Source organism: Brienomyrus brachyistius, chromosome 6 (assembly GCF_023856365.1).
Source record: "Brienomyrus brachyistius isolate T26 chromosome 6, BBRACH_0.4, whole genome shotgun sequence".
Taxonomy (NCBI): domain Eukaryota; kingdom Metazoa; phylum Chordata; class Actinopteri; order Osteoglossiformes; family Mormyridae; genus Brienomyrus; species Brienomyrus brachyistius.
Genome location: NC_064538.1, coordinates 1375390 through 1397670, shown reverse-complemented (window position 1 = coordinate 1397670; position 22281 = coordinate 1375390). Strand labels below are relative to the sequence as shown.

At 44.5% G+C, this 22281-nt stretch overlaps 2 protein-coding genes across 6 annotated transcripts; both read left to right on the top strand.

Moving 5' to 3' along the window:
- The first annotated feature begins 278 nt into the window (after positions 1-278).
- lemd1 (LEM domain containing 1) lies at positions 279-9127 on the top strand. 4 transcript variants are annotated; one of them, XM_049017078.1, is made up of 11 exons: positions 279-500; positions 3142-3268; positions 4125-4274; positions 4589-4653; positions 5074-5139; positions 5598-5675; positions 6182-6268; positions 6981-7028; positions 7564-7650; positions 7928-7992; positions 8395-9127. In XM_049017078.1, exons 1-11 carry the CDS (start codon positions 459-461, stop codon positions 8705-8707), a joined length of 1128 nt encoding a protein of 375 aa, XP_048873035.1. In that variant the 5' UTR covers positions 279-458; the 3' UTR covers positions 8708-9127. The 4 variants fall into 4 exon arrangements, with proteins under 4 accessions (XP_048873035.1, XP_048873034.1, XP_048873037.1 ...); XM_049017077.1 differs by lacking the exon at positions 279-500 and adding an exon at positions 1007-1277; XM_049017080.1 differs by lacking the exons at positions 279-500; positions 5074-5139; positions 5598-5675 and adding an exon at positions 1007-1277.
- A 1278-nt stretch (positions 9128-10405) lies between these two features.
- On the top strand, positions 10406-21052 carry LOC125744815 (N-fatty-acyl-amino acid synthase/hydrolase PM20D1.2-like). Of its 2 annotated transcripts, none has more exons than XM_049017073.1 (13): positions 10406-11459; positions 11803-11889; positions 14349-14584; positions 15153-15239; positions 15561-15694; positions 15904-16023; positions 16738-16813; positions 16977-17038; positions 17122-17200; positions 17678-17749; positions 18077-18242; positions 18364-18463; positions 20607-21052. In XM_049017073.1, the coding sequence occupies exons 1-13, from the start codon at positions 11240-11242 to the stop codon at positions 20713-20715; spliced, it is 1548 nt and encodes a 515-aa protein (XP_048873030.1). In that variant the 5' UTR covers positions 10406-11239; the 3' UTR covers positions 20716-21052. The 2 variants fall into 2 exon arrangements, with proteins under 2 accessions (XP_048873030.1, XP_048873029.1); XM_049017072.1 differs by having other exon boundaries at positions 10413-11459; positions 20540-21052.
- The last annotated feature ends 1229 nt before the right edge of the window (positions 21053-22281 follow it).

Here is a 22281-nt window from a genome sequence, read left to right as displayed (position 1 = left end):
TAACAAACAAACAAGGCAGACTCTGGTACGCGACAATTATAAATCTGGGTGACTTTGAATCCTAATGAAATCGGCTTTATCACAGATACCTGCTTTAACCTGGTCTGAAAGTCAGTAATGGGATGTTACCACGGCATGGCAGCTGAATGAAGACTTCAATATGTTTTATATCCTTTCTGTGTTTTATGGCTTTCTATTCCTATGTGATTTTATTTGTTATCTCATGTAGGGTTTAAAGCCATTGAGCACAGAGTGGAATTTCTGATAGGCCTAATGGACAAGGATTTAGTTATCCTACAGAGCATGGGCAACAAAAATAAAACAAATGACTTTAAGAAATGACTTGATAATGAATACATCCTAAAACCCATTATTTTTCAATTCATGCGATTAAGCAGAATTAAGCAGGGCACGGAATGCCGCGTGACTAGCTAAATACGTCACGATTTTGGCCGAAAATGAGCTTCTCGGCGGACGAAGGAGCGTCACCTGCTGGAGCAGTAAGGCCCGAGTCATTTTCGGCCGTTTTTATGCATCTTGTTTAGGCCTAACTATGTCAGTATAATATGTAACCGGTTATTTCACAGCATCCGTTTGACTGTATCGTTGTGAAGTAGATGAACACTACAGGATGTAAGAGTTTAGCTTGCAGCGCGTAGCGCGCGAACCGAGGTAGACATGTTTGCACGCGCCCGCTCCCTTTCGAAGCAATTAACACTTTTACGTGATTCTTGTTTTTTCACCAAACAAGTTACTATAATTTACATGTCATTTGACCGCGAATGAAATCGAACACATGTACTTTGTCTAATTCAATAAATTAACACAAAAAGCCATTTTACTATTTGCCCTTTGAATTGAAATACGTATTCTATATGAATGATATAGAAAGTCATTATGTACAATTAATAATATTCTGCTTTAAAGACTTTTTTTGGGGGGGCATTAAAATAAGTAAAGACAAAAAACTAAATCTGTAGCGCCTTGGGGGCGGGGGTTGGGTACATTAGAGCGCTGTAAGCTCGCGCCCTCGGAGGGCCAGCAGTACCCCCCGGGCTAAAGCGCTGGCGGCAGTCCGCCCTGAAGGCTGCCCCGACATGCCCTCGTTCGTGGAGGAGCCCGCTCGCCTCTCCAAGCGGAGGCTCCGGCAGGAGCTGGCGGCGGACGGCGGGAAGGAGGCGTACACTGGGCGCTGCCGTAGGCACGTCGCCCCTAGCCCGGGCGCCGGCTTCTCAAGCGATGAGGACGAAGGACAGGGGCCGGCGGGCGACGGCGGCGTGAGTGGCTCCTCTTCTCGGTTTAAGGTGTAATCCGATTCGGACGTCATTGATTATGGTGTCTGTCAGCTCGTAACCTTGGAAGATCAATCGTCTGTCGAAAACGGGGGCTTATTTGGCCAAGTTCCTCACTACAGGTGCACGTGGCATTTTCAGGAGGCCCACGTTTAAGTCCACGAATGGATTTTGTTGAATTTATGTTCGTTTATGTTTGCCACCCCGGCCATGTGTCTCTCTGTTTCAGTGCGTCTGTTAAGTGGGTAAGATGTTAAAATGCTAAACGTTGGTGGCGTTGTGACGGGCTGGCGGATTATTGCATTATCCTACACAAAAAGCGCAGCTCTGAATCGCCAATGCAGATATTATTAGCGTGTCGCTGGGGGGAGTGTTTAACTGCAATGATCCGAGCTTACAGGATGCCTGGGACTTCAGCCAAGTTTTAAATGTGTTTCTACATGGGAGCTGAGGTCAGCAGAGGGACTTGGAGCAGCTGTGCAGCTGTTGCAGTGTCGTGTCGTTGGGACCCCGACTTGGCTGAACCGCACGGGGCAGAAGGGTCAAGTTTAGCAGTTCCCACCCCCAATATTAATTACTCTCTTAAATGATCAAGTGCATCTGAATATGTGCAATTTCGTCTGAGTATTTTAAGTGTATTGAGCCAATAAGGTAAAAATGATGATCACAGATGTAGCAAAACTAAAACTGCATCATTAAATAAAAATATAAAAATAATGATGGCTTTTATTACCCAAATGTGCTGAAGTCAGCTGAAATTAGGCTTTCACATTATACCAAGTCAGTGGGTTCAGCTGGCAGCAAGGCTGTCATTTTCCTGCATATTTATCCATTCTTAGTCTCCATACACTGAGCAGAAATGAAATATCAACTAAAACCGGGAGACCGATCCATCACACTTTTTCGACGCCTCTGGTGCTTCTCTTTAAGGTGACGTGTCACATTTGTTAAGAACAAAGTTTTGTAATGTTTTCTCTTTTTTTTGCGATGCGTACCATCTTACAGTGGATAACCGTTTTTTTATTCTGAGTTAAAAACTGACTTCTAATGTTTGGAATCGTTAGTCCGGGAGTTTTCTGAGAAACTTCACTTTTGGGAATCTCATGGTCACATTGCAAATTCTGCTGGATTTTGCTTGGTGACACATGAGCTCGCTCGCTCACTCGCTCGCTCCTGGGCGGTCAGCAGCGGGTGGCATGTAAGATGTCATGTGCTCCTCCTACACATGCCCTATTTATAGTTCTGTTTAATTTTAAGCTGCACTGTTGCCCACGGCTTGGCTATCATTTAATAACTGCCCCCCCCACCACATACTGGAGCTATTTGTTTTGCGGTGCAGTGGACAGCGACATCAAGAAGCCGATTCCTGCTCCCTCTGCACTTCCACTTCATGACCTGCTCACTCACTGACGTACTTAGCAGACGCCTTTGTCCTAAGCGACGTATAAGTGAGGCAAATGGCACATGGCAAGCATACGTGCTGTCAAGCAGCCGGCTAGGCTGAGCTTCCAGTGAATGTCCGCACACGAGGGTAAGCAGGACTGGGGCAGAAGCTGCACAACAACTTCTAACAAAGCAAGAACCTAATAAGACTATTCAAGGACCAGAAGTGCAACAAAACATTCCCAAGAGGTGTAAATGTTAGCTTTGATGTCTTCATGAAATGAAAAACAAGTCCTTGAGACAAGCCCAGATTGCATGTTCTGCATAATTAAGTGTGATTGGAGTGATGCTTTAAAGATGCCCTTGTCGGGTATTTTTAAACCAGACCCTGAAATGTAACCCTTCTAAAATGCAAACTTATGATGTGACATTCGGTCGTTATTCCTGCTGGCTGTGTTTCCTTTAGGAAGAAGCCGGCATTCAGGACGAAGGGCAGAACCAGGAGTTGGAAGTGATGGATGTGAGCCAGCTGACTGACACGGAGCTGAAGGCCAGGCTGCTCCAGTACGGTGTTAATGTTGGGCCCATCGTCGGTGAGACACATGACTCCGCAGCAGGTTTTATGTACTGGGTAGGGCTGTTTGATTTATGGCAAAAACCATAAACATGATTATCTTGGTCAGCACTGAAATTACGATTAACACGATAACTCATTGACTTTGGAAATATCCTGCATTTATTGATTTCTTTTTTTTTAAACTTGTTTTTGATTTCTAAATATAATTAAAATGAGAAATAAGGCCAGGAAAAAGCTGCGCTGGATTTATAACACAAGTCAGAATAGGAACGTCATTGTGGTGTGAAATGTCGCACAGTACTCATTTTATCGCCATCATTTTGTTTTGATAATCATAGGAGGTCAAAATTGTAATTGAAATAAAAATTCGATTAACTGCCTAGCCCCAGTACTGGCATCCACACACCCACATCTTTCAGATGTGCTGGATCTATCAGAACCTAGATCCAGTCAAATCGTACCACCGAAGCCTGCAGAAAACCATTATGCCACCAGCATAATCATGGCCAGACTTTTCTGGTGAAGAGAGAAACTGAAAAGTGAAGAATTACTGGCTTCTATTTTTCTTTACATAGGACCTGTTTCAATGTTTTATGTGTGTGGAAAATGAAAACATTAAATTGGCCATTAAAATGTGTGTTCTTGTGAATCTAGTGGAATCCCCCCCCCCCCGATTTCTCTTCCTCCTGGTACCACAGAGACCAAATGCTGGGGAGAATATTGTAAAACACAGAAGAAAGCCTGTTAGACATGCTGTTCTAAAAACATTCAGCTAATTAGAATCGCTTCATGTGAGCAGTTGTCATGCTTTGTAATAGTTGAATACGAAGCGTTTTTCTTCGGTTCCATCTGTTTTTTTTTTTTTTTGACAGCTTCCACCAGAACTCTGTATGAGAAAAAGCTGCGGGTATTACTGAAGCCTGTCTCACAGCCCCCACTCAATGGTGCTGGATATGCAGCCCAGTACTCTGATGTCGAGGAGGATGAGGATGATGATGCTGATGACGAAGAACATGATTATGGTGTGGAGAAAAATCCTCCTTGTTTTGTTTGAATTGGAAGCAATGGATGTTTTTGTAGTTACCTGTTCAGCTAAAACGGAATTGAAATTTTTTTATAGAAAATTGTTTGTGTATACAAATACATTTTGCTATGTGTTTTGTTTAAATAGCATTATATAGATAAGAAATAGTGTTTTTGTATGAGTACACCAAACCTTAATTGGATTACATTTTTACAAGTTGGTCGCAGTTCTGCAGTTTCTAAGCCCTTTGAGAAGCATTGTGTGTTGCATTTTACGGCTGGTTCCCTAACATGTCAGTGTGCGTCCTCCCAGGCTCGGTACACGCAGGGGGCCACCTGGAGGCTGACGAGGAGCAGGACCAAGTGGGGGACAGCCCGGTGAGCACGCCTAACAGGGCATCTTATCGTACCCCTGTACCATCTTAAAGCTGCCGCTCTGAAGGTTTTTGTCACTCTTGTTATCAGGAATCACTGGTTAAATAAGATCTGTAGCCTAGAACAGTGTTTCCCAGTCTCATCCCCGGGGACTCAAGAGTGGGAGGGAGCAAAAATGTGGACTGACTGGCAGGGATCTTGAAGGGAGCAAAAACATGGATTGACTGTGGGTCCCCGAGGACCGGATTGGGAAACACTGGCCTGGACTGTCAAATTGGCAATTTTTCTAAATTTGTCTAAGTTCGGCTTTTAATTTCCTTATGTATTGCTTTCGCTCTTAGCACTGGTATCCATCTATTTCTCAAGTTGAGAGCTGATTATGGGAAAGCAGGACTCAGTTGCTCATTTCCTTTTACTGGACAGGTGGGGCTGCGCTCTCAGGGTGACGGCAGATACTATCCCCAGTGTTTTTTACCCCCTTCTGGAATGGTAATTCCACTGTACCCTGATCACACCTCTCTCTTTCGCTTACCAACAAAACCTGAGAGAATGGCAACCTTTGCTTTATGGACTGAGAGAGTGAATGGTGCCCTTTGATTCGTCCGTAAATGTTGAAGCAGATATCTGCCATTTGACAGTAGGGTGACTTCACGTTCTCTGAGGTGTGGCATCGCTGCCGTTGGTGTCACGGTAACCTTCCACCACTGGCTCATTGTTCATCTGCTAGGTGACCCACATTCTGCAAAGTGTTGTGTGAGACTCTAGCCAGTGTGCTTCCGCTCCTGTGTGTGTGTGTGTGTGTGTGTGTGTGTGTGTGTGTGTGTGTGTGTGTGTGTGTGTGTGTGTGTGTGTGTGTGTGTGTGTGTGTGTGTGTGTGTGTGTGTGCTGCTGTGGCGGACTGCAGAGGCCCCGAATCCATGGTAGATTTGCATGCTGTAACCCCAAAGGGGGATCCCATCAGCCTGACACGCCGTGGTGCAGCGAGGAGCCGGGCACAGGCGTCCAGACCCCAGACTGCATCAGTGGTACTTCTCTCTGTTCCCGTCTGTCACAACAAGCTTCCTTCGTCTGAATGGGACACATGGTCACATGGTGTGACGGATGCAGGGACCACATGCACCCTACCTGACTGCTGAAATGCAGACCCATCCAAACTTCCTTGGTCATGCTGCTGTGTGACAGGCAGGTTAGGGTTATTCGCACCAAATGGCTATTTTGTGCTTATCATTGTAACAGAAAGATGGGGGGGGAATCCTGATTAATATTAATGAACCAGGCTGTGATCATTCTGACAACACAATTCTTGGGTCATTTTAATACTATTTGCCTAATTGAGCAAGTTTGGATGATGATTTTTATAAATTTTTTTTTTTTTTTTTTAGAAATTTTCTCAGCTTCTCTCTCCTCACCATTTCACATCTTTCACTCCTAAGAGGTGTCTCATTAGTTCCCTTCTAACAGCTTTTGATGCACAGCTCTATGCAGTTGAATGTGAACAAGCCTCTACTCCCCTCTCACACGTTCCTTGCAGATGAGTCCCCGGCACGCATCTGTAGACGAGCTCAGGTCCCCCCGTTGCGCCTTCCAGTCCTTCAGCATCACTGAACTGGTCGAAGAGGAAAGTGCCTCTTCCTTGACTTCCATTCCCACTCAATATTAGCTAAATCACCGATGCCTCTTCACATGGATGTGCCCCTTCCTTGCTGCAGATTTAATCTAACCATTTAGCTGTTGTATCCTGGAAGTTAACCATTCAGGCTCCACAGAAGTTGTCGTCCTTTGCGTAGCGTGCATATCGTATGGCTTCTGCTTCTTTGGGAGGGCAGCACAAATGTAAAGATTCACTGTAAATCTGGCAAATGTTGCAACTTCAAGCTATGAGTGTGGTGAGGAATTCCATCAGACTGGTCTGTTTCAGGCTTTCTAAATTTTATTGTTTGTTTTGAATTAATGATATCAGTGATGCTTGTATTGACCCAAGCCCAACGTTACTGGGGACAGTGGTTGAGATGGTGCTTAGGCTACTGCGATGCTACTGCATATTTTGGATATATTTTATAAACCTAGGTGTCGTCAGATTTGGCCCTGTGACGTGTAGTTCTGGCCCTGATTTCCGTGATGTAAAACAAGGTTCCTTGGCTTCAGTTCTGGAGGCCCAGCCTGCTCAGACACACCTACTAAACCTGACAATTGGCTCTTGAGCTGCATAAGGTGTGTCTGAACAGGGAAATCTGCTAAAACTGTGTTGCAGACTGCCCCCCCCAGCACTGGAACTGGGGAACCCTGGTGTTAAGAAGATATTTATGAATATTTTTTCCACTAAACTGCAGCTGGAAAGCAGGAGCCCTGACATCAGCAAAGGGGCGACAGGCAGCAAGGTTGGTGTGAACAGTGAAATGCCACAGCCCATTGGTCAGTACCGGTCAACACGGCAACTGTCATGTGACCTCCTGGCCATTGTGGCACTTAAGGCCATGAAATCGAAGGCTTTCGCTTCAGGAGAAGCTCTGCCGTCGTAACCTTGAAGGTGTTTAGCTTGAGAACTCGCCTGTGGGTTGAATCTAAGCTACTTTGTGTACAGCTGTCAGCTGAGCAAAAGAAGTAATTGTGACTCCTTCCCTCCATTTTTCGTCCCTCAGCAGTTTCTTCTTTGAATATATTACTAAGGATATCTGGAACAGTGCAGGTCCCTCTCATTCATATTTGTCGGTTTCCTCTGTTTTTGCCTGTGAGGCGGACAAACTCGCTAAATCAGCAAACGCGGAAGTTTCTTTTCAAATCAGCCTGTCAAATTCCTTTAAGGTTATGTGCATATTTTTTTATTTAGAGATTTTTTGCCTGGCTTTAAGGTCTGTGTGATGCTAATGAAGAGGAGAATTTGCATTACTTTTGGTGTTTTCATGCCATTGATAGGACCTGATGAAGGACAGAAACGCCACGAGCAAATCGCCGGCCTTCAGTCCCAAACCATCTGTGTTCAGACCTCAGTTCAAGGCAAATGTACGTTTCCACATATAGTTCTGTTAGTTCAGTGGCTTTATTTTTTATTATAACACATACATTCCTGTAAAAGTAAATTTCTCATCTATATCATGAGTATTTTGCAGGTTTTTTTTCCTGTAACTGGCTTTATTCCTGTATAATTGCAGCTTAACGTTGATATTGCTTGCCGTGAAATAGCTGTAGATGCTACTGCTGGTATTGAATTAGTTCAGTAAGCCAGTCTAAGCTACTGCAAGCCAGGCTGGCTTAGCTCTGCTTTCCCCACGTCCTGCAGGAGCCTGTGAGTGATATTCTGATGGAGATGTTTCCAGGGACAGAACGGACTCCCACTGGAATAAGGTCAGTAATTCCTGAACCCGGTAATTCACGTTTCCTGGTCGTTTGGCTTGTTTGACATGTAAAAGGATGTAAAAATAAAACGATCCTACATTTAAAACACTTTACTGAATGTGGTGATGGTTTTTTCTTTTCATTTTAAGAAATGTAATGCAGTTTACCTGTAAATAATACATTTTTTTTATTAATAATTTACAACTTGTGCATCATTAAAGTACGGTTTAAGTACTAATACCAAATGTGATAAAACATTAATTTATGATCCAGGTAATAATTGGGGCTTGATTAGCCAGACGCAAGCTTCTCAAAATGGGTAACTGGTTCCTTCGCAGGTTGTAGGGAGGCATCATGGGATATGTAGTGCAGCTGTGCTGACAGTGTGCCCTCCATCCTTCTGCCCTCTAGTGCCACCTGCCGCAGGCCCATAAAAGGGGCGGCAGGGAGGCCCGTGCAGTTCAAGTACCCTGACACTCCGTCCAGCCCCGGTACTAAAGAGAGGCGGGAGCTTCAGCGCCATCTGGTGCCGAAATGGATCCAGATGCTGGTCTTTCTGTTGGTGGCCTTCCTCTTCTACCTCATTTTCAGTGCGATGCAGGATGCCCTGGACAGGCCCTCCACTGTGCTGCTTGACCGTTCTGGCCACGAGGGAGAGTTGCTAGGGAATCTGTCATCCTTTGCCACCTCAGAGGATCCTCCCTTGGTCGCTGGGGAGGAGTAACTTCTGCTACCTCGGTCTGGCTCTTTCTATTGGTTTCCATAGCAACGGAGGGAAAAAATTTGCCAGACAAACAAACACTGGCACTCTTTTATAAAGCTTAATCTCCATGTAAAGGAAAGGGGGATCCTTCAATTGGATTTATTTGTATTTTTTTTTTTGAATGAAAATGAGTAAATACTGAATTTAAAAATAGATTGTTTTATATGATGTCTGTGTGTGTGTGCACTTTGAGCCAGAAGCGGTTGTATGGAAATAGTAGAAGCCAAACTGCTGTCCGTTTACAGTCAATTATGCAGTCCAGTCTAGGTAAGAGGAAGCTCAAGGCGGATGGTGTATCAACAGCAACCACAGCCTGGCGAAAGTGATCTTATACATTTTAGTCTAAGGACCTTCCACTCATCATTAAAGGATTTAACTTGTGTTCTTGTGTGTTTCAATATAGTGATGCTATATGCAGACAAAATCCAAAATTTACAGTGTCTTATGTTGGGATTTGATTTGCTGCTGTTACTAGTTTACGGACTCGTCTGCTGCCACTGCAAACATGTACCTTGTTGGTGTTATAACTCGGAGTATTTTAAGCTTTTCAAACTTTGCAGACGCACTGTGTGGGTAAAAGTCTAGAGCTGATCAAATTTTCAGACAAATTGCAGCAAAACTGAAGGTGCAGCATTAGGTGCCAACAAAGTAGGACGAGGCCATCTACAGAAGACATTTGATCTTGTGGCAGATGTATCTTTTTCAAAATCTCCAGGAATATTGTATAGTCAATGATCTGGGGTCGGTTTCATAGTGAGGCAAAAGGAACCAAAATTGAATCGGTGCTGGATCTACCTTCTCAGGGACCCTATAGGCAAAGCTTTAATGGGGAGGAGAAAATTGATCTTGTGTATAGTTTTAATTTTTATTTTGACTAATGGTATTTACAAATTAGATATGAATATATGGATTTTCATGACTTTGTCTGGGCCTCCTTGTGCAAATCGAGCCTTAGGCAGCTGCCTGGTTTGCTTATGCCAGGATCCAGACCTGTGGCCACATATTGATTGCAAATGGAAGGGCACCCTCATACTTCATTAGTGTGACAACTCACAACGTATATTATTGATCTTTTCAAACTTTACCTGTGTGTGAAGTTCTAGAATTGGTCAGATTTTGAGACAAATCACATTAAAATTGAAGCAGTACCCCTTAATGCAGCAAAAAGAATGGTAATTAGAGAAGGCACTTTTTGAGTTATCACATTCACAAGATTATGTTATGTATTACCTGTTAAAAATAAATTATATGGATTATATGCATTTCATTATATGCATTTCTTTTAGAGGCTAATCACACCAAATTGAAGTATCACTAGGTGGCAGCAAAGGAAGGAAAGCGAGACAGCTGCGGAAGAGACTTAACATTGTGAACACATTAACTGTAGAACTGAGTTATCTTTTTCAAATTCCCTCGGGACATTGTATAGGTGATGATTTGGAACTGGTTCATTTGAGACGACTAACACCAAAATGGAAGCAGTACCACTAAAGCTGTGTCTCATAAAAGGACGGCCATAGATGCAGATTTGGTGAACCTGATTACACTGAGACAAAGATTTCTTTGCAGTGGTGTGGAAAGTGTGCTGGGGTGTGGGAGGAGAAGGGATTAGATGGAGGGAGTGCCGGAGCCATCTGAGAAATACATTGTATTTACAACAGTATTACATTTTTTATTATGATACCGTAGAAAAGAATAAAACAAGTCATAGTCGCCATGCAAAGGTGATGTTTTTAAATGCTTATGTTCACGGAAGACTAAAACCGCAGGTAAATGGATTCCAGTGACGTTGTACTGAACTTGACGATAAAAGTGAACTAAACGGACAGCTACCTTTCTCAAATTACTGAGCACAGCTTAAGATCTTTAGGTTTTGCTCGAGTCTGCCTTTATGTTGCGTAGAGACATCTTTGAAAAGCTGTTACTTGGTTTCATTTTAATATGTTCCATCTGGCTGCAGTACTCCACGAAGCATGTAACCTTGATCATCCATCCATCCATTTTCCAAACCGCTTATCCTACTGGGTCGCGGGGGGTCCGGAGCCTATCCCGGAAGCAATGGGCACGAGGCAGGGAACAACCCAGGATGGGGGGCCAGCCCATCGCAGGGCACACTCACACACCATTCACTCACGCATGCACTTCTACGGGCAATTTAGCAACTCCAATTAGCCTCAGCATGTTTTTGGACTGTGGGGGGAAACCGGAGTACCCGGAGGAAACCCCACGACGACATGGGGAGAACATGCAAACTCTACACACATGTGACCCAGGTGGAGACTCGAATCCGGGTCCCAGAGGTGTGAGGCAACAGTGCTAACCACTGCACCACCATGCCGCCCCACACAGTGCTAACCACTGCCCCTTAACCTTGATCACCAGTACGGATTGTATTTTTCTGCAGTTGGAGTCACTTTTATTTTGAAGCCTGTAACCGGAAGTCATGTCGCTCAATTTATTCTCGATTCTCGAACGACGGCGAGCAGCACTAATATGACTGGCCGGTCTGGGGGAGCGAAGCTGCTTGCATTTCTAAGAATTGTATTTCTAAGCTTCATACTGGTCTTGGTTGTCGTGCTGCTTGCTGCTACGATCCGGACGTTTTCACTGGATGTTAATTCCGGGCTTCAGCTCGGAAAATGGGAGCGAACAGCCAACATCCCAGCGCATATAAGCGCAGCACAGAGAAAGCAGCTCCTTGCCAATCTGAAAGGTAGCATTCACACCACGGCTTCCACTGTCACTTTGTAAACTCCCGGTACTTACTGTTTTTAGTCTTAAAACGATAAGCCAGTGATTCAGTTACATTATTTTAGACTTGCCACAGTTATTTTATGGTTCTTTGCTTTATTGTAGTGTCCCTGGGTGCTAGAAAGGCGCCTTTTAAATAAAATGTGCACTGAAGACTACATGAAATGACTTTGAAATTTATTGTCAGTAATATGGTAACTGTAACTTTGAGAATTGTGATAATGTTGCGCAAAGCATATTGTGGCTGGATTGCTATTCTGACGGATGAGTACGTGCATTAATTCTGTTGTGTATCTGTCGTTAAGAGGCTATCAAGATACCCACCGTGTCATTTGCGGAGAACGACCTGAACGCGACCGCGCTGCAGGAGTTCGGGCGCTTCCTGGAAAGAGGTGAGAGCCTCGCCAGCGCCGCCGAGCCCCCCGCTGCCGGCGGAGATCACGCCTCGGCTCCAGGCGTACGCGTGTAATAAAGGCGAGGTTCTGCCAACACGATTGAAATCGCTTAACACTAGAATTCCTGGAAAAATGAGGCTCTCCTCACAAGGAGCCCCCCCTCTTACTCCCCTCACAAGCTGCCCGCCCCCTCTCCAGCACCATTAACACCTTTTGTTTTGCAAATGAATCACAGTCACTCAGCTGAAGTCGCCCCCCAGCCTGAAGTCACTTCTTCAACTCAGGTCTGCACTAAAGAGTTTATCTAGTGATGTATTGTAAGGATTCACATGCTTTGATACATAATAATTTGAAATACAGTGGAACCCCCAAATCTACTACGGTAACCGTGGTGTCAATTACACAAATATATTTTGATATAGCAAATACATATATTTTGATGTATGTTCTGTGTCTACAACTATATGTGTAAATGTATGATGAAATAACATGTCATACATGTGCACGCATGTGCATTTCTGATGTAAACACTTCATGTGCCACATGGGAAAAAGTTGCATCATTGATTCACGAGTACAAGCTGCAGGAATATTGACAAAGAATGTGTAAATTTCAAGTATCAGATGGTATAAAGATAAAGAGCATGTGTGTGTATGATAGAGAGAGAGAGTCCGTGTCATTCAAGTGGAAGATACACATTTATTATACAAAATAAGCACATACACTAAAGATACAAAACCTTTTCTATCCACTAGCAGTCATCACACACCCAAGGACCCTCCTTCCTACACTTGCGACAGGTGTACCTGTCACACTGCACACATCTCTCTGTACTGTGGTTCCTATTACAGTGACGGAGCACCTGACACTGAGTCCTCTTTCCAGTGGCAAGCTGAGGAACAGAAGCTTGTCTAAGCTGTGTCTTCATTTCTTTTTCAGTCTCTTTTTCTTGCATAAATCGACGCCGAAGTTTCTTTTTCCCAAACAGAGCCATCTTTAGCCTTCATGCAAAGCGCAGCTGCAGTGTCCTGAGTTCTTACTTAGTGATTCATTTATAATGCATATATCGCGCTAATGTTATGCCAGGGTTCTTTTACCGATATATGTAAATCAATTTATCTTTTAGCTCTAACTTTTACAACTGAATAAGGTTACACAGATTGTTGCAGACATCAACTGTATGTATTTATTATATCAAAAATAACCGATTGAATGTGATACGGAAACACACACGCACGCGAAAGTCTTTTTTTTATTATGCCGTAATTATATATCTGGACCACAATCTGTTTTTGAATAATTAGCACTTTTGTGTGCTCATAATTGCCCATCCTGTTTCATACGTACATCACGAAGTGTTTGTGTGCACTGCGGCATCTCATAATCCCACACACAAATGCACACACGTCGGGAGTAATTTACAGTCTTTTGTGCGCTGATAACTGCGCAATGTTTCCCATGTAACATGTGAATTGCTTCCGTGTGAAGTTCACCGTGGCATCTCATAATCCTACGCACAAATGCACACACGTCCTCAGTAATTTACAGTCTTTTGTGCGCTCATAACTGCGCGATCTTTTTCGCAAGTAGCAACGTCAGTGTTTACATTCAAAGCGCATTGTGCTCTCATAACAAATGGACATAGTAATCAGCAGTCTTTTGTGTGCATGCACTTCTTACGGGGATTACGGTCTTTGCACATTGCAAGTTGCAGGTTTTTCTTCATTACCTATAAAAATGCTTTGTCTGTCGGTACATTTATAATGCAAATATCATGCCAGGGTAATTTTAATGACATAAATTAATTAATGTGTCATTTAGCCCTGATCGAACTTTAAAACTGAAAATCAGATTACCGATTGCTACAGGCAGTAAGCAAATGCATGTATTTATTCCATCAAATACTTTCTTGAAACTGAAATTACCGAATCAAGAGAAATGGGGATTCAAGTGTGTTTCAAATTAGGATATATTAACGCATGTATTTTACGATTCCTCAGACCACACTGTTAGAAAACGTTTCTGTGCAGACCCGAAGCTGAAACCGTGAAACTCCGCTTTCATTTGCAAAACAATAGGTGTTGATTGGCGCTGATGAGGGGGCGGGCAGCTTGTGTGGGGAGTGAGGGGGGGGCTCCACCCGAGGTGCGTCCGAAAAATTTCGTTGACTTCAGGGATCGTAGTGTTAAGGTCATAAGGAGATAAGAGCATTCTCTGGGTCTTGTGTTGTTCGAAGATACGGGGGGCGTCAGCAGATATCCACTTTTCTAAAGTCCCCAACAATATTATACCACGATAAAGAAAACCACTGAGGCACTTCTTTAGACGATAAGGTGGCATTTATCAGTAGCACTTTACACCAGGTATGGAAAAATAATTTACCATCCACGTGTACTAAAACTGTATTGTTATTTGCTCTGGTTCAGGTGGTGCTGACTTATTTTTTTGGTCGCCAGTGTTTCCTGCAGTGTTCTCTTCTCCTCTGGTGAAGCATGAGGTGGTGTCCAACTACAGCCACCTCTTCTGGATGCCAGGCTCGGACTCCTCCCTGCAGTCTTACATGCTGCTCGCCCACATCGACGTGGTGCCTGCAATGGAGAGCGACGGGTGGGATGCTCCCCCTTTCTCCGGAGCGGAGATAGACGGGTTCATATATGGCCGGGGAACCATCGACGACAAGCATTCTGCTGTGGTGGGCATTCTACACTATCAGTCATGATGACCTCCCCCATACTCGCTGAGGGGCGAGGTAAGGCCGGCGGGCCTCTGCTTGCCGGCGATGGTCTGCCTCATCTGTCTCGCCCTTCTGTTCGCGTTACTTTGCCGCTTCCCTTTGGGTAATCACGGATTTCAAAGGCCGTCTGATCCCATCACTTCTGACAGCTCCGGTTAGAGTTCAGATCTCAGTTGTCTTACACCTGTTGTGAGCGGGAGGCAGCCGAACGAATTGGCATGCTGTGGGAAAGGCGGGCAGGGCGCGAGAGGCAGGCAGCGTTCGGTCAAGGGCATCCTGCGAACCCTCAGTGTATGCCTCCATCAGCCGGCGCTTTTCACATAGTCGGTGACGGTTGAAAAACATTTATTGGAGAATCGGAAAGGCGTTCTGTGCCTCGCTGCCCTCAATTTCCATACAAAGGTAATTTTCCATAAGCCAGTGTGTAGACTTATTGAAACTTATTGACTACAGTACAGCTCAAGATAAATCCACCGTATACATTTGTTGCAGTGACTGATAAGGACATTTTTGTCTGTAAATTAAGGGAATTCTGCAGGCACTGGAGTACTTGGTTGAGCGTGGCTATGTACCCAGACGTGGCTTCTACGTTGGACTGGGTCATGATGAAGAGGTAAGTGAGTTTAGTGCAAATCCTTTAACTGATAACGACCCTTAATTTGCATTCTAATACTTTAAAACTGATGAAACTTTACTATTGATGCTGTCGCTCCCTGAAGGTTTTCTGCTGTAACCATGGACGCAGGTCGCTGGAGGAGTTTTTAAATATGCATTTATCCACATTAATGGGGAACGTGGGATGTGATGTCACACTGGCAGGAATGAAGAGGGACAGGCAATATGTGCCCCACATACAGAACACGTTATAAAGAGCCTAACTGTGGTTCTTGAACGTGGAACACAGTTAGCAGTGTTGCCATGTGGTTTGTACCAGGTGGGGGGCCACAACGGGGCCAAGAACATTGTGAAGTTGCTGGAGTCGCGAGGGGTGAGCTTGGCTTTTGTCATGGATGAGGGTCTGGCTGTTCTGGATGGAGTCATCAGTGGCCTGCAGGGACCAGTCGCTCTGTGAGTCTCCCTCATGTGCACCTCTCTCTTGCGGTCATAGGTAGCATTAGTAACACCTTCATGGAACCTGTGAAATGGTTACAGGACTACTGTCCCCCCATGTGGCTGTGAAATTAGTTGCCAGGTTTGCTTTCTGATTGCCATCTGTTCCAGCAGTTCGGAGTTCAGCCGATGAGCTTTTATAATGCGTGATCGCCCTCCACCTGCAGAATAGGAGTCACAGAGAAGGGGCAGGCCACGGTGAAGCTCAGCGTCTCTGCCCTCCCCGGCCACTCCTCCATGCCTCCCAGTGAAACCAGCATCGGCATCCTTGCTGGTGCAGTTACTAGGTAACATCCAGTGGGTTCCTTAGGTCTGTTTCCATGGCATCCAGTTGTGTATCCAGTGAGTGATGTTGGGGAATAGGTTTAGACAAACACCCTAAAGATGTTAAAAATGCGTGTTTAAATTGAACACTAATTCCTTTATTTGGAAGTTATCCCAATGATCTGAGCTGTTTATTAATATAATTTTTTAAATGGCACATTGTTTATTACTGCATTGTTTATTACTGCATTGATCAGTGATGTCAACGTTTTGTCATCTGTGTATGTTGTTTTTATTATGGCCTGGAGGAGCTCTGTGCTGTCTGTCTTTTCCTTATCTGTTGGGTCTTTACCAATTTATTATTATTATCATCATCAGGGATTTACATATGCAAGTACGCATTCACCTATAAAAACGATATGTGTGACAATCGATTGTTTGTAACAGTGTAAAGGTGTACTTATTTTCTGTGTATTTGTGCTGATTACCTTGTGATTATTTACCTACGTAAAATAACTGTTACCACAATCGATTGTCGCATGTATTGTTTTTGAAGGTGAATGCATACTTCTGTACCAGTTATGTCAGTCCCTGATTATTATTATTATTATTATTATTATTTTGTAAGGTTTTCTATGATTATTCTCTAAAGTGTAAATATTAAATATCAGTTGAAGCTGTAGAGGGCGTCATCTCCTTGGAATGACTTCATGTCTGAAAGCTGTGTCTTCTCCCAGACTTGAGAAGAATCCCCTGCCTATACTGTTTGGCTACGGTCCCGAACGCAGCACGTTTGAGCATCTTGCGTACAAGGTCAGGCTTGAGCCCCTACCTCAGCTGTCCACACTGATAATGGCAGATTACTTACTGGCAGATTAACACTGTATCACCGGACTGTACCAAAAGTAAGGCAGAGGGGCCTGCTTTGTATTTGCCTGTCTGCTTTACAGTCACTTACTGTGGTTTCTCTTAACAGTTTGCCCTCCCGCTGAAGTTTATCATGTCCAACTTGTGGCTGTTTTCCCCCCTGCTTGGAAGGTGATTGCAGTTTCACATGGAATGGTGCCATCTTTTTCTGATGTGGGTCTTCACTAACCTCTCTGGGTTTGTTGTCTCTACAGGATAATGCAAAGGAGTCCGGAAACGAATGCTTTTGTCCGTACGACCACTGCCGTCTCCATGTTCCACGGAGGGGTTAAGGTGCTACATTGTATTTCTCTGAAATTGCATATGTCATGTTGTTGCATTAACAAACCTCTTGCTACATACCAGTTATTTCTTCAAATTTGTTACTCGTTTGCTTATTCACTGTTACCGGTAACCTCTGTTTAACCCAAAGTTTACAGCTTAAGAGTCCTTAAGCTCAACCGTTTTACTCCTTTGACATCTTCCCGTTTTTTTCTTTGACAGAAAATTGTCTGGTATACAGAGTTTTATTTTCTATCCTCTCAAATTCCAGGCTGTAGTACTCATGGCTGTTCACAGATCACGCTGGTTTTGAGATTCCTAACGTCTGCTTCTGCAGTTTCTTGCTCATGCATGGAACTCAGACTAAATAGATGTCAGGAGACCTCTTTCATATCCATGATTCTGGCCTTTGTTTGCCAGCATGAAAATAATCCTTGTGTGTAACTGTCCGGGCCTGGCAGTGATTCCTCTGCGTTCCTTACTTTCCAGGTTAACATCATACCTCCATATGCAGAGGCATTTGTGAATTTCCGCATCCACCCTGCACAGACGGTGCAGGAGGTGAGTAGCCCCCCCCCCCATCTTCTGCTTCATTGCTGGATTAGAGGGTGGGAACAAAAATGTTGAGATGAGTTAAGTTCCATACATGAACCACAGGGTGAGATAATTCATTAAGTGGGATAACTGGAGACTCGAGAATGACGGGAAAAGCTGTGATGTCTGAAGGTGGTGTTTCTGTGTCCTGCTTCAAAAGAATAGTTTCAAACCCCTAAACCAGGCGAATGAATAGGATAATGAAAATGAAATTACTATTTTCTTAAAGTATTCCTAATATCATGTCTTCACCCGTGGACACACGAGCAGATGACGTTCAGCTTTCCATCCTAGGTACTAGAGCTAATCAGAGGGGTGGTGGATGATGAACGGGTGAATATTGAGCTGATGGAGGGATTTGACCCGCTGCCTGTAAGCTCCTACGATGAGGAGTCTTTTGGGTACCAGCTGATCAAGAAGACGGTGCTGGACATGTTCCCACAAGTGGCAGTAGCCCCTGGTAAAACACTACCTCGAGGTCCAAGCTATTTGCCGACCAGGTCCTCGTATGGCAAGTTAAATCTGAACAGCAGAGTTGTAACCCCATATCCGATGTCATTCCATTTTTTTTTTTTGTCTAGGGTTGTGCATCGGAAACACAGACAGTCGCCATTATACTACGCTGACCAAAAACATATACCGCTTTGCCCCTGTCTGGTTTAAACCAGGGGATACAAAGAGGTTAGTATCGTACAGCGGAAGACATTATTATTTCAGCTTAAATGGGCAGTTCAAGCTGAAAAAGGTGTGTTTTAAAGGGGCTTTACTTCTTTTTATCCACATAGCTTTGCTCTGCTAGGAGTCGCCTCATTTTGGAGTTACTAGCCGTAGAAATGTTGAGCTTCTCTTGAATATAATGCAACTGAAAGGCATTTTTCTGTGGTGTTTAAAGTGCCGAAAGAGTTTTATTATGAGAAATTATGACCCGGTTACTGAAGATAATCCACAGACTTTGTAGTGAGCAGTTTAATGCAGGAACTATTTTCGTGTTCCGGACTCCACACACCAAGCGCTGGGATGCTTCTGCTCGTATTTGCTGCACAGCTCACAGTAGAACAACATAGATGTATAGATAGTACTAAAGCCCCAGTAAAACACACCTTTTTAGGGGAATGTCTTATGAGGAGAGGTTAGCTGAGCTGAACCTGTTCAGCCTCGAGCAAAGGAGACTAAGGGGGGGACATGATCCAGGTATATAAGATTCTAACAGGTCTAAATACTAGAACTCGTGGCCATAAGTGGAAATTAGTGAGAGAACATTTTAAAATGAATTTGAGGAAGCACTTCTTTACACAGCGTGTAGTTAGAGTATGGAATAGTCTTCCGGCTAGTGTAGCGCAAGCTAAAACCCTGGGTTCCTTTAAAGCAGAGCTATATGAGATTTTGACAACTTTAAGCTATTGGTTGAATTTTCCCCATGCAAGCTTGATGGGCCGAATGGCCTCCTCTCCTTTGTAAACTCTGTGAAGCAGCTGCCCAGGCAGGACTTATTTTGCTCAGCGCAGTGTCACATTTTCTTTTGCACGGTTATTTCCTTTCGTTTCTACATGATAAGGGATGTAGTTACCCAGTGATTCGTCGCCTGCCAGGTGCTTGTGCAGCAGCCTGTTCTTGTTAATGTTTAAGTGGTGAAACACCGAAGTTCCCTGAAGTCTGATTTCTTGACTTCCTGCTCAAAACTTAATAACTAGTGTGCAAGGTCGTGTGCATGGCTAAGAAAAACTATGGTCTTGACCCAAAACACTGGTTCAACAATGTGAATTCTGTCCTGGTCGCAGGACACTGCCCCTTCACCCGCACCAGCATACTGCAGGGTTCATGGGAGTTTGTGGATGTAGAAAAGGAAAACGATCGTATCTCTTGGGGGGGTCCTGTGGGGGGTGTTTTAGAGAATGGGGTACAGGGTCTGTTGTTATGGGCCATCAGATCCCTGTACAAATGGAGTGAGAGTTTGGTTCACATTGCCAGCAGTAAGTCAGACTTGTTCCTGGTGGGCGTTGGACTCCACCAGGGCTGCCCTTTGTCACCGCAGTAATGCGGATGCTGTATCATTCTGTTGTGGTAAAGAGGGAACTGAGGCATGGTCATGAGCTCTGGGTAGTGACCGAAAGAATGAGATCATGGATACAAGCGGACAAAATGATTTCCCCCTGCAGGGTATCTGTGTTCAGCCTTAGAGAATGAGTAGCTCAGACATTCGGGAGGGGCTCAAAGTAGAGCTGCATTGAAAGGAGCCAGTTGAGGTGGTTTGGGCATCTATCTAGGATGCCTCCTGGACGGCTCCTGGGGGGGGGGTTGTTTGGGGCATGTCCAACTGGGAGGAGGCCCGGGGCAGACCCAGGACACAATGGAGAGATTATATCTCTCGACTGGCCTGGGAACTCCCTGGTATTCCCATGGAGGTGCTGGAGGAGGTGGCTGGTGAGAGGGAGGTCTGGGCATCTCTGCTAAGACTGCTGCCCCCACGACCCGACCCCAGATAAGCGGCAGACCATGGATGGATGGATGGATGAGGGAAGTCACAGCTTTAGATACCAGGCTGAATTATGACCAATGCAAGGCAATTGCATAGATTTAGCAGGTTGATGTGCCAATATTGATAGACAATGGAAGTGTAGGGTAGTCAGGCAGACGGAAATTCCAATGATTGTTTTATTCTTGTAGATGTTTTTCCATAGTTCCCAGTCTTCATTGTTGTGATCTGGGCCAGAGTCCCGTCCATTCATTCTCATTATCGAGTATCTCTCTCATGACTAGGTTTCATGGCGTGAATGAGAGAATCGGCACGAAGAATTACGAAGACTCTGTGTTTTTCTACTTCGAGTTCATCCAGAACTGCGACATCAGGGAGCTGCCGGCGCCACATGGCAGCCAGCATGAGCTGTGAAGCAGGCGGAGGGCTGACGCTCCATCGCTGTCTCACCGAGACGTAACGCTGCTGTGGATGAGGGTGACCGCGCTGCGGCTGACTGTGAAGGGGACCCTAAGCTCATACGCCACCCACTCACTTTGGCCTGATTCTGCTAATACCTGCTGACGTGATACATTTTAACTGAAATTCTCAAATATTTTAAACCTAAATGTAGTTTGTGTTGCAGATTGTTTTACTGAAATATCTGCATCTTCAGTTGATCGGGTGATATGTAAGCTCAGGGTTCCGCGAGTCCTTCAAGTCTTTTTAAAGTATTAAATTTAAGGCCTTAATTGCTGTAAAAATGTCTTAAATCCATCTGTTAAGTATATTAAAAATGGCACAAGCTTGGAAAATAACAGCGATTTACGTGTTCTTGAATGGAATGATTTTTTTTTTATGTTGTCACCCATTTGTATGTCAGCGTCAGACATGTATGAGCGAATCCAGCAGTAATCATTTCTGTTTGCAGGGGAGGGAGGGACACTAGATTCCCTGTAACCAACCAGTTACTCTAAGTTAGCCAGTAAGTAATATATCTGTTATTTTTTGGTAGGGCAAACTGCAAACTCAATGAATTTGATGGATGACCTTTTGTAACTGGTTGAAATCTGTTAAAGAAAATCCAAGAAGCTCTTCAAAGTTGGCACAGTGAGATCAAAGCTGTGGAATCCCATATGCACATCGAAAAACACAAAGTGGCTGCAAAATCGGCAACAACCCAAAGTAAATGGTGATATTGAATGCTTTTAGCCATTTTTGTTTCGTGAAACTGGCCTTTAATTTTGAGCGGCATTAAGAAGTCTTAAATCTAACTTGCTTGAACCTGCAGATACCCTGAAACTAAGATTAGTTTGCCTTTGAGTTTGGTATGGATGAGAATTAAGTACATGTACAGTACATGTCGCACTCTAGGATTCCTTGTAGAAAAGTTACAGAACTTTTTTTAGTGTGATCATGAACCTTCTTGCATAACTTTTCAGAGCACTTCCCTGCCCGCTGCCCAGTGGTTTGACAAACTTCGCTTCCTGTATTACTTCAGACTCAATGTGGCAATGCTAACTACCGTTACGGAAAGAAAGCGATGGTTATTATAGCTCAGTATATATTATAGTGCGGGGGCGGCATGGTGATGCAGTGGTTAGCACTGCTGCCTCACACTTTTGGGACCCGGGTTCAAGTCTCCGCCTGGGTCACATGTGTGTGGAGTTTGCATGTTCTCCCCATGTCGTCGTGGGGTTTCCTCCGGGTACTCCGGTTTCCCCCCACAGTCCAAAAACATGCTGAGGCTAATTGGAGTTGCTAAATTGCCCGTAGAAGTGCATGCGTGAGTGAATGGTGTGTGTGAGTGTGCCCTGCGATGGGCTGGCCCCCCATCCTGGGTTGTTCCCTGCCTCGTGCCCATTACTTCCAGGATAGGCTCCAGACCCCCCGCGACCCAGTAGGATAAGCAGTTTAGAAAATGGATGGATGGATATTATAGTGTTATTACTTTATCGTGCTGGAGTTCTAGCACACATTGTTTTCTCACAGCACATCCTGTTACGATCGGGCTTGCACGGGTGATCGCTCAGGCAATCGAGCGGGC